The sequence below is a fragment of the Nannobrachium achirus genome (genome assembly GCF_963921795.1).
Source record: "Nannobrachium achirus genome assembly, chromosome: 23".
Lineage (NCBI taxonomy): Eukaryota > Metazoa > Chordata > Actinopteri > Myctophiformes > Myctophidae > Nannobrachium > Nannobrachium achirus.
Genome location: NC_137830.1, coordinates 2933745 through 2946780, shown reverse-complemented (window position 1 = coordinate 2946780; position 13036 = coordinate 2933745). Strand labels below are relative to the sequence as shown.

The 13036-nt window shown below is 41.7% G+C and overlaps 1 protein-coding gene and 1 pseudogene across 2 annotated transcripts in view; both read left to right on the top strand.

The window, feature by feature from the left end:
• LOC308308496 overlaps positions 1–13036 on the top strand; it is a 190067-nt pseudogene that overhangs the window by 58788 nt on the left and 118243 nt on the right. The window lies entirely within an intron of this gene.
• The window catches only part of LOC308309085 (uncharacterized protein), a 92473-nt gene continuing 83402 nt past the window's right edge, over positions 3966–13036 (top strand). The window contains exons 1-3 of the mRNA XM_080754551.1: positions 3966–4082; positions 6545–6658; positions 9224–9337. Coding sequence (XP_080610677.1) covers positions 3979–4082; positions 6545–6658; positions 9224–9337 — 332 coding nt within the window. The 5' untranslated portion in view covers positions 3966–3978. The remainder of the gene's footprint in view (positions 4083–6544; positions 6659–9223; positions 9338–13036) is intronic.

Here is a 13036-nt window from a genome sequence, read left to right as displayed (position 1 = left end):
TCTCTCTCTCTCTCTCTCTCTCTCTCTCTCTTTCCCTCTCTCTCTCTCTCTCTCTCTCTCTCTCTCCCTCCCTCTCTCTCTCTCTCTCTCTCTCTCTCTCTCTCTCTCTCTCTCTCTCTCTCTCTCTCTCTGCCTAAGGGGACTGGCGGTGCAAAGGTACTCAGGTGTGTTGTTGTGTGCGCGTGTGTGCATGTGTTTGTGTGTGTGTGGGAGGAAGGGAGTGGCTTGATATCATGTGCAACATCATTGTGTGTGTGTGTGTGTGTGTGTGTGTGTGTGTGTGTGTGTGTGTGTGTGTGTGTGTGTGTGTGTGTGTGTGTGTGTGTGTGTGTGTGTGTGTGTGTGTGTGTGTGTGTGTCAGGGAGTGTCTCAGTTTTTTCAGACTCCATTTTGTCAGAACACAGAGCTGCAAAGATGCAATAGAAGTTTATCATTCTCAACCTGTGGGTCGGGACCCCCAGGGGGGTCCCCACATTATTTTGGGGGGGTCCCCTGGTGATTAACTTAATGTGTAACATAATGTTCTCACTCAACAGTAAACAAACCAACATAAAGTTTAAGTGTATAGAGGGTATCTGCACATTTCTAAAGTGGCAATTTAAGGACTTTTTAATACTTCTAAAAAGATCTACAACCGTGTTATACAAAATGTAATGCCTCAACTCTTAGTGCTCGTCAGGGTGGGGGTCCCCAGTTTAAATATGATTTTGGGGGGTGCGGCCTGAAAATGTTGAGAACCACTGGTGTAGATGTATTGATGTTGCTGTCATTAGAACACGGAGGATTCCTGAAGGGTTCCCAGTTGGATCCCAGGCTCCCCCAGAGTTAGTGATGAAGCCAAGGGTCCTTGAGCAACTCTGAACCCCTAACTGCTCCTGATGAGCAGGTTGGTGCTGCACATGGTTTCCTCTGCCATCGGTGTGTGAATGTGTGTGTGAATGGGTGAATGTAATGAATGTGTGTGTGAATGGGTGAATGTAATAAATGTGTGTGTGTGTGTGTGTGTGTGTGTGTGTGTGTGTGTGTGTGTGTGTGTGTGTGTGTGTGTGTGTGTGTGTGTGTGTGTGTGTGTGTGAATGGGTGAATGTAATGAATGTGTGTGTGTGTGTGTGTGTGTGTGTGTGTGTGTGTGTGTGTGTGTGTGTGTGTGTGTGTGTGTGAATGGGTGAATGTAATGAATGTGTGTGTGTGTGTGTGTGTGTGTGTGTGTGTGTGTGTGTGTGTGTGGGTGTGGGTGTGTGAATGGGTGAATGTAATGAATTTGTGTGTGTGTGTGTGAATGGGTGAATGTAATGCCCAATCTCTGTAAAGTGGGCTAGCTATATAAATGCACCATTTACCATTTGTGTAGTTGTTTGTTGCGACCGTAGGTCACAGTTTACTATGAGAACCGTCACATCTTGATCGTATCTGTATGTATGGGGAACACTTGTCTTTTATTGTTGATTTACTCAAACTCTGACATCATGCTCTGACATCACTGTGATGTCAGGGGAACCAAATCCCTTTTATACCCATATATGGAGATCCCTGATGTCATCAATATTAAGCCCATATTATATGGGTACCAGGGGTCTCCATATATGGGTAACTGGTCTGATATAATCACCAGGCCAGATGGCCACGCGACCTCGCCCTAATACAATCCCTTTTATGTCCATATATGGAGATCCCTGTCTGTAGAACCAGCCACATAGATATGGGCTGTCTTGGCCATCTTTCTTGGCCATATATGGATTCTGTTAGTGTGGTATGTGGCCGATGTGGACTCCATATATGGGCATTCCCTTATGAAGTCCTGTTAAGATATGGGCTTAATATTGATGACATCAGGGAACTCCATATATGGGCATGAAAAGGTATTCTGTTATATGATTATGCATATAGACCATAAAAAGGCGTACACGGACGGACGGAGACATGATGTACCGTTTCTCATACTAAACAATAAAAACTGTTGAAAAGGGAACATAATGAATACAGTTGGTTCAGCATTGTGTAAACAGAGCTATGTTGCATCATCATCACACCAAGCTGCTCTGGGCACACTGCCATGTTACTGCAGTCACACTATGGTTGGAGCTGTGTGTGTGTGTGTGTGTGTGTGTGTGTGTGTGTGTGTGTGTGTGTGTGTGTGTGTGTGTGTGTGTGTGTGTGTGTGTGTGTGTGTGTGTGTGTGTGTGTGTGTGTGTGTGTGTGTGTGTGTGTGTGTGTGTGTGTGTGTGTGTGTGTGTGTGTGTGTGTGTGTGTGTGTGCGCGTGCGTGCATGCGCATAAAGCATGGTGTAGAGAGATATTTATCTGTCTTTATTGTCTTGTTAGAACTCGTTTGGCAGAAACCAGAGTGGAAAAAAACTCTCTCTGTCTTCAGGTTCAGGTGAGGTTAGGGTACAGAGACACACCTCGACCTCGTCTGTCTGTCTGTCTGTCTGTCTGTCTGTCTGTCTGTCTGTCTGTCTGTCTGTCTGTCTGTCTAGTCCAGCAGGCCTGTGTGGACCAGACCAGACCAGACCAGACCAGGGCCAGAGCCCAGCCCGCCAAAACGGGCCAGGCTTGGGGCGATTCTTTATTCACCAACGGGCCGAGCCGGGCCCATAACATAATGCTCAGATCATTTTGCTGTGCATTTCCCCCTAGAGCATGACGTCTCAGTGTGCACAGCTAGAATGGAGGGGGTGTGTGGGAGGCAGCACTCCAGGCTATGGGTTCTCTCACGTATCTATAGCAACACTGAAAACATTAGCTCTCATTGGATTATAGCCAATGAGCTGGCCACAATGAGACAAGGGTTTTTCTAGGCACTAGAAAAGACTGTCACACATAAACTCTGTGTGTGACTTAACTTAAAGGTCTGTCCATAATGTCTCTGACCGCTGGACTTTTCGTCGGAAAGGTCCGGTTCAACTACAAGATGACTATACTCACATCTTCTGAAAAGCATTACCCTGAATTAGAGTTCGGTAATACATTGGTGGTCGGAGACAGTATGGACAGGCCTTTAAGTTAAGGCGTAAGAGCTGCTACTTAAGACAATCAAAATACAGCCCTCTGTATTTTAGGAGAGAACCACGGCAAGCTGATAATTCAATGCCTAATTTTCTGCTGCGAGGATAATATAATAGCAACATAACAAACGGTGGCTGGGCAGTGACTGGCCTGGGCTCTCTCTCTCTCTCTCTCTCTCTCTCTCTCTCTCTCTCTCTCTCTCTCTCTCTCTCTCTGCTGTTTAAAGGACAGTTCTCAGGACAGTTCTCAACTGCCAGAGGAACAGCACAGTGTGGGTTGTGATTTATGGTGCACTGTCCCTTTAAATGTATCTGCAGTTTAATCCTGTTTACATTAATACCCACCAATGAATGAATGAATGAATGAATGAATGAATGAATGAATGATTGATTGATTGATTGATTGATTGATTGATTGATTGATTGATTGAATGATTGATTGATTGATTGATTGATTGATTGATTGATTGATTGATTGATTGATTGATTGATTGATTGAATGAATGAATGAATGAATGAATGAATGAATGAATGAATGAATACTTTGCTAGCAGTTTGCATAGGAAAAGCACAGGACCCCCATATGAAAAGATGTTGTACCAGACCCCCCTTGTACAACATCAATATGTTACTGTATGTACAATAACAATATGTTATGTTGTAGCAGGGACCCCCCTAACTTAAGATTTCTGCATTTTCAGATCTACAAGCTCTGTTCTCTGATCTATTTCATTGACTGTAACCCTGACAGGTTTAATAAAGACCCAGAGATGATCTATTTCATTGACTGTAACCCTGACAGGTTTAATAAAGACCCAGAGATGATCTGTTTCATTGACTGTAACCCTGACAGGTTTAATAAAGACCCAGAGACGATCTGTTTCATTGACTGTAACCCTGACAGGTTTAATAAAGACCCAGAGATGATCTGTTTCATTGACTGTAACCCTGACAGGTTTAATAAAGACCCAGAGATGAGTGAGTGTGTGGAGAGAGAGGAGGAGGGAGCTGACAAACATCTCATCCACAGAGCAGAGTCTCCAACATCTCCTCCCCAAGCTGGAGCTCCTCACACTGAGTATGTTTATCTATAGATTATAACACTTTGATATTAATGTTTATCTATAGATTATAACACTTTGATATTAATGTTTATCTATAGATTATAACACTTTGATATTAATGTTTATCTATAGATTATACTTTGATATTAATGTTTATCTATAGATTATAAGTTACTATGTGTACAGTTTGATATTAATGTTTATCTATAGATTATAACACTTTGATATTAATGTTTATCTATAGATTATACTTTGATATTAATGTTTATCTATAGATTATAAATTACTATGTGTACAGTTTGATATTAATGTTTATCTATAGATTATAACACTTTGACATTAATGTTTATCTATAGATTATAAGTTACTATGTGTACAGTTTGATATTAATGTTTATCTATAGATTATAACACTTTGATATTAATGTTTATCTATAGATTATAAATTACTATGTGTACAGTTTGATATTAATGTTTATCTATAGATTATAAGTTACTATGTGTACAGTTTGTGAATGAAGTGCTAAAAATCACTGTGCTGTTCAGTGGTGAAGCTGCTCTATACAGACCAGGGCAGGAATTCCATGGAGGTCATGAAGGCCATGGCTGTCGTTGCCCCTCAGTTTGGCCTTGTGCCCCTAAAACCAATGGCATGACCTGAGACCACAGTGGCCTTAATGCCCCTCAAACCAATGGCATGACCTGAGACCACAGTGGCCTTAATGCCCCTCAAACCAATGGCATGACCTGAGACCACAGTGGCCTTAATGCCCCCAGCTGACTGTAGCACTTTCGGTCCCATCCTCTTTTACAGTACACTTTAAGACATAATAAGACATAATAAGACAGAATAAAGCCATAATAAGAAATAATGTGTTGGTAATTAGAGCTAATATATTTTATTAGACAGAAACAAAGACAGAATAGTAGAAAGAGCGAATACATTCTCTGGCACCGTCACCTGCCGCGGAACTGCAGCGGCAGACACTGCCGCACGAGCGCTAGTTCGACCAGCAGTCGCACTGCATCGCCGGCGATAGGACCAGCAGTCCCGCCAGTAGGACCGGCGGCCGCCGCACGGACCGGCAGGTCCCGTAGCGGTAAACTGCCCGTCCGTGCGGTGGTGGCTGCCGCGGCAGTTACCAGCGATGCCGGTGCCAGATAATGTATTCGCTTTCTGCTATTCTGTCTCAGCCACCACCGACTGAGTTAACCATAGGAAGTATTACATTTGTTTTTATTTTTATATGCATGCCATAAAAGGGATCACACATAACATTTATGACATCATCAACTTGCGACGGGCATTTCCCCTATTGAGTGAAAGATTAGCTATTTCTAGAAGAAATTGAAATATAAGGTCTGTTTAATTTGACATTGTATAGAGGACAGTTATAATGTATTATGGCATATTTGTCGTATTAGCCAGGGATCTTTTAATGGCCTTCCAGCCCTGGCATTTGGCCTTTGTGCCCTCAAAAAACACCAAAGGCCAAGTGGCAACGCCCCTAAAATGACAGAATTCCAGGCCTGATACAGACTGACTGAGTGCATGACTGAGGTCATCAATATGTTCCTACCCATAGACCTGCTATACTTTCATTCAGGGTCATCAATATGTCTCTACACATAGACCTGCTATACTTTCATTCAGGGTCATCAATATGTCCCTACACATAGACCTGCTATACTTTCATTCAGGGTCATCAATATGTCCCTACACATAGACCTGCTATACTTTCATTCAGGGTCATCAATATGTCCCTACACATAGACCTGCTATACTTTCATTCAGGGTCATCAATATGTCCCTACACATAGACCTGCTATACTTTCATTCAGGGTCATCAATATGTCCCTACACATAGACCTGCTATACTTTCATTCAGGGTCATCAATATGTCCGTACACATAGACCTGCTATACTTTCATTCAGGGTCATCAATATGTCCCTACACATAGACCTGCTATACTTTCATTCAGGGTCATCAATATGTCTGTACACATAGACCTGCTATACTTTCATTCAGGGTCATCAATATGTCCCTACACATAGACCTGCTATACTTTCATTCAGGGTCATCAATATGTCCCTACACATAGACCTGCTATACTTTCATTCAGGGTCATCAATATTTCTATACACAGACAAATGTATTCCTGGCAAAGAGTTGATCTGTCCAGGACAAATTTTATATTTTCCTTTTTACAGAATATCAGAATCAGAATATGGGTGACACTTATTTATTACAACACATTATGGTCCATTAGTTCTCAAATGTTTTATTTGCAAAAAAAACTTCACTCAGAGAGGGTACAAATGGAACCAAATGGACCCAAGAGGGTCCACTATTTATGAGTTAATTCCATTAACCCATTTAGGACTGAGAACCATGCTAAAAACACCATCTAAATCCTGACCTGAAATAATCCTGATTCAAAACTTAAACATTTTAACAATCCTGTCTTTCTGTCAGGGTCCATCAGCAGAGAGCAGGGTCTCCTGTACCCAGCTGTGTCTCCATGAAGAGTGACCAGTCCATGGGTAAACCTATTCACTTCAAAGATGGACACCACTCTACTGATCCCAGGTCAGAATGTAAAACACATCATTTAGTTGTTATGAACTCTACTGATCCCAGGTCAGAATGTAAAACACATCATTTAGTTGTTATGAACTCTACTGATCCCAGGTCAGAATGTAAAACACATCATTTAGTTGTTATGAACTCTACTGATCCCAGGTCAGAATGTAAAACACATCATTTAGTTGTTATGAACTCTACTGATCCCAGGTCAGAATGTAAAACACATCATTTAGTAGTTATGAACTCTACTGAACATCATCTTAATATTTTAGCATGACAACATTTAGCATCTTCCCCCCATAAAACCCTGACAGGTTTAATAAAGACCCAGATATGATCTATTTCATTGACTGTAACCCTGACAGGTTTAATAAAGACCCAGAGATGATCTGTTTCATTGACTGTAACCCTGACAGGTTTAATAAAGACCTCCAGATGGGTGTCAGTCAGAGTGTTGCCAAACGCCACAGAGCAGAGTCTCCAACACCCAGCCTTGTGTCTATGAAGAGTGACCGTTCTAGATGGGAACCTCCTAACTTCAGTGGACCTCCACACACACAGTAAGTGAATCCTCCTTTACAATACACAGCAATATGTGTGTCTGTTAACAGCTAATCTCCGGCACCGTTTGCCCGATGGCAGTGCTCACTGGATCCCAAAGCAGATCGGTTCTAGTGCCACCAGTAGGGCGATTTTTGAATCAATTTCTTTGACAGTACTCCTACAGATTTTGTTCAAACATCACACAAATCTTTACACATTATCTCTATAGTGATTAAAACAAACAGATTTGTCAGATTTGTCATATTCCATCCTGATTGGCTGAGATCGGCTTCCAAAGTTTGCAGGAGTGCTCCTCCTTAAACAAAATGCTTCAAATCATGAACACAGTGTGAGATTTCTGTGTAATTTTGCACGAACAACACATACTGTACATGATCTATTTCATTGACTGTGACCCTGACAGGTTTAATAAAGACCCAGAGATGATCTATTTCATTGACTGTAACCCTGACAGGTTTAATAAAGACCCAGAGATGATCTGTTTCATTGACTGTAACCCTGACAGGTTTAATAAAGACCCAGAGATGATCTATTTCATTGACTGTAACCCTGACAGGTTTAATAAAGACCTCCAGATGGGTGTCAGTCAGAGTGTTGCCAAACGCCACAGAGCAGAGTCTCCAACACCCAGCCTTGTGTCTATGAAGAGTGACTGGTCTAGATGGGAACCTCCTAACTTCAGTGGACCTCCACACACACAGTAAGTGCATTTTTAGCCCCTTGTGCGAAGATTTCAGACTCAATTGGCGGGCGGCGGGGTGGGTTATCACCACTCTCATGTGCAAAAGATAAATGAGAATAATCACCTGCTCTTATTTGCCTTTTATTCTAAAAAAAAAAAAGTATTCTGACGGTTTCCCCATTCACTGCCATTCATCTACCCCATCTGGAATCAATGGGGTAGATTTACTATAATCACATTTTTGTCTTAGGAATACAACACATACTAACAAAATATTATTGAACTCAAGTCTCCATGGCATGAGTAATCAATAGGAAAAAAAAGGGGGGGGGGGGGGGGGGGGAGCTACTCCTTTAAGAGCCAAAGTCGTGTATTAGCTTGATCGTGTTTGATAGGGAGAGAATACAGTCACAGCTGGTACCGCTAAGGAAAAAAGACTTCCCATGGAATATGTGGAAATGTACGTTTTTAAAATCAGATCAGAATTGACTGAGATGTGGTTGAGTCAGTCTGCTGTGTTCTTATGCAACCAAATGGACCCGTGCTGGGAAGCCACTGAGGAGGCCAAATGACCTCTAAACGCTGTTGTCAAGGTTCATAATAGCATGATGTCACTGCATTGTGTACACATAGACCTGCTATACTTTCATTCAGGGTCATCAATATGTCAGACCTGCTATACTTTCACACAGAGTCATCAATATGTCCCTACATAGACCTGCTATACTTTCATTCAGGGTCATCAATATGTCCCTACACATAGACCTGCTATACTTTCATTCAGGGTCATCAATATGTCCCTACACATAGACCTGCTATACTTTCATTCAGGGTCATCAATATGTCCGTACACATAGACCTGCTATACTTTCATTCAGGGTCATCAATATGTCCCTACACATAGACCTGCTATACTTTCATTCAGGTTCATCAATATGTCCCTACACATAGACCTGCTATACTTTCATTCAGGGTCATCAATATGTCCCTACACATAGACCTGCTATACTTTCATTCAGGGTCATCAATATTTCTGTACACAGACAAATGTATTCCTGGCAAAGAGTTGATCTGTCCAGGACAAATTTTAGATTTTCCTTTTTACAGAATTACAGAATCAGAATATGGGTGACACTTATTTATTACAACACATTATGATCGATTAGTTCTCTAATAGTGGACCCAAGAGGGTCCACTATTTATGAGTTAATTTCATTAACCCATTCAGGACTGAGGCCCATGCTAAAAACACCATCTAAATCCTGACCTGAAATAATCCAGATTCAAAACTAAACATTTTAACAATCCTGTCTTTCTGTCAGGGTCCATCAGCAGAGAGCAGGGTCTCCTGTACCCAGCTGTGTCTCCATGAAGAGTGACACTTCCATGCATAAACATATTGACTTCAAAGATGGACACCACTCTACTGATCCCAGGTCAGAATGTAAAACACATCATTTAGTTGTTTTGAACTCTACTGATCCCAGGTCAGAATGTAAAACACATCATTTAGTTGTTATGAACTCTACTGAACTTTCTGAGCTTTCTGTCCAGGACCACACCAAGGTTTCTAGCAGTTGGAACCGAAGTCACCAATACATTATCTATTGAAATAGTGAGATCTTGCATGGGGCAAGACTTGGCTGCAAATGTGCAAATGATTAGAACATAAAACAGAGCATTCTACTAGTGTTCTCTCCCTGTCCAATCAATAGCTGTATGTGTGCAGTTTGTGAAAAGATAATTGAACCTACAGCCACTCTGACCCATAAACTCCACCTATTTGCCAAGCATTTTACTTGATTAAAATAGAACCACTTAAATCCTGGAATCTTTTAGAGTGTTTAGAATGTTACAGTGGTAGCATGGCTCCCCCTACTGGCCAGTGGAGGAACATGAAGCTGACTGTTGAATTGAAACCCATGGAACTTTACTCTCTTATGCTTGAATAATGGGACATTACAATGAAGAATATTGTTTTCAATCACCTGCTGATTGAAGACATTGTTGTGGTGTTGTTTTTGTATGTTTCCAGAAGTGTTGACCCCAGAGCAGAGTCTCCAACAGCCAGCTGTGTGTCTATGAAGAGTGAATGGTCTAAAGGACTTCCTCCAGTCTTCAGTGATGAAACTGGACCTCCACACACACAGTATGTCAATCCTCTGCTCTGCAATAGACTTTCACTGTAGTTTTAAAGGACAACTTAGTTTTGTTGTCTCCACCAGCCGAAGGCAGGGGGAGAGTATGTTTTCGCCCCTGTCCGCCCGCCCGTCCGCCCGCCCGTCCGTCCGTCCGTCCGTCCGTCCGTCCGTCCGTCCGTGCGTCCGTGCGTGCGTCCGTCCGTCCTCCAAGTTTGTTACCAGCTAATCTCCGGCGCCGTTGGCCCGGTCGCTGCCAAAATGAGCACACACACTCCCTGGATGCCAATTCAAAACCTCTGCCCCACATTTTTCAAATGGCCCTGTTTTAGCGCCACCATGAGGTCGATGTTTGCAAAACACGTTTCTGTACACTACTCCTACAGATTTTGTCCAAAAATCACACAAATCAGTAGACAGTATCTCTACAGTCATGTGATAGACATGGAGCTGTCTGATTGTCCATAGTCCATCCTGATTGGCTGAGATTGGCTTTCAAAGTTTGTAAGATTAGTCCGTTTTGGACAAAATGCCTCAAATCACAAACGCAGAGTGCAATTAACATGAAATCGCACACACATGTTCCCACTAGGCCGAGGAAGAAATGCCACTTCAAATTTTTTAAATCAGCCTCATGGTGGCGCTATATCAGGCCGATTTGTGGTTTCACCTATAACTCCACCGATCAGTTTCAAACTTTGGAAGCGCACTCCCTGGATGCCAATTCAGAACCTTTGCCCCACATTTTTCACATGGGCCTGTTCTAGCGCCATCAGGAGGTCGATTTGTACAAAACTACCTTTTGGCCAGTACTCCTACAGATTTTGTCCAAAGATCACGCAAATCGGTAGACAATATCTCTACAGTCATGTGATCGACATGGATCTGTCTGATTGTCCATGTTCCATCCTGTGATTGCCTTTCAAAGTTTGTAAGATTGGTCCGTTTTGGACAAAATGCCTCAAATCACAAATGCAGAGTGCAATTAACACTTATGTTGCAATGATTTTTTCTCTTCAATGTCTCGCGTTGCCATGGTTACCATAGACTTCCATGTAATTGTGCAATTGTGTAAAAAGTGCACGCCCATGCCTAGATGATGCACCACGTGTGTAGATGCTGTTCACAGCTTTCAAACAAAAAAATCCGCTTGGAAATCCGTTCAGGCATTCATGATTTATGGGCCATTATGTTTTCTTCAGATGTAAACAAACATGGCTGCCATGTTTGAAAGAATGGGTTGGTATGGGGGTTAAACATGCAATTTCGCGATCGCGATCATGCCTAATACATTTCTGGAGGTCCAAAAAAAAAATTGGATTTTTTTTTTTTTTTTTTTCAAAAACGGCCCAAACTCGGGAAACTCGGGGTTGGCACAGCGTTGGTATCAATACAAACTCGGGAAACTCGGGGTTGGCACCAGATGTGTTTGAAATCTCTACAGTCATATGATCAAGACGGATCTGTCCCATATTCAATATTCCATCCTGATTGGCCTCCAAACTTTGCAGGATTGATCCGTTTCAAACAAAATGCCTCAAATCAAACACAGCGTGCAATTGTAATGAAATTGTGCACGCACATTCGCAAAAGGCCAAGGAAGAAATTACACTACAATATGTTCAAAGCAGCCTCATGGTGACGCCATGAAAGTTCTAAGATTGGTGAAGAACACATGCCACCCTTTTTACATTGGCCTATTATAGCACCACCAGGACGCGTGGCCTGGTGGAGACCTGTGCTCTGAAGAGCACTGCTTCTAGTTATAGAATGAAATGCTACACTATGTTCTGTTCAGTGGTGAAGCTGCTCTATACAGACTGAATGCTATGTAACTAACTGTGGAATATATACTGTATTATGTAAGGATTACTGTACTGTATGTTTAATACTGTGTTTCCAATTTCCAATACTTTTACTTCTACTCCACTACATCTCAGATCCAAATATTGTACTTTTACTCCACTACAATAATTTGAAAAAGTTACTAATTACTTTGCAGACATAACTCATAATATAATAAAACATACATAAACCACTTTAGCCCTATTTCATACCTTGGCTGTTTGAAAATAGCCGATCTACAAGCTCACAACGCATCACATCGCAACATTTTGTACTTTTACTTTTGGTAATTTAAGTACATTTCATGCCAACACTTCACACTTTTACTCAAGTAAAATATTTTAGTACCAAGTACCTAGTACCAGAAAATGGACCTTATCTAATCAGCACTTCCTTGTTTTCCAAGGCGACTGGGAGGACGCCCAGCGCAACACTTGTGGAACACTTACAGCCGTCTGTAAACAAGGAAATACTTTGTTTTGTTTTTAGTTTTGAGTCAAAATTATTAATTTTATTTAGTAGCCGGGTGATAAGCGGGATGAATACTGGCTCCTTGGGGGTTGTCCATTTATAACATCCCTTTGAACTGATACCACTGAAAAATGTGGGGCACTGGTACCACTGGGTTGCTATGACAACACACTATTTTTTTTTTCTGACATCAAAGTGAAGCTGCTGAGTTAAAAGTGAATGTTTTGGTCCTGATGCTTCAACACACTGTTGTCATGACAAAAAACATTCCTTGGGCTAAAAATGCCCCCAGAAAATGATGGTTTAGTGATGAAAAGTGATGAGTCATCAAAAAACTCATCTTTTGTTGGCGTTTTCTGGGGCCAATGAATGTTTTTTTGTGCAAAACAAATGCTTGCAATGGATTCAGCATCATGACAAACCCCTAGTTAGACCCCTCACATCCTACTTAAAGCAGATTTTTTTTCCGGGTATTTTCCTCCTGTATAGAAAGTCGATGGGAGCCCAACTTGATTTGGCCACTGTGGGTATTTGCTGTGAGCAGATTGTGGTAGATTTTTGTATCCTGGCTAGTAGACCTAATTTCCTAACAGAATCAGTTGAAAAACTAAATAATAAAATGTTGTCCAACCTCTGCCTTAATTTTACCGGACTACTCCTATTTATTATACATTTATTATA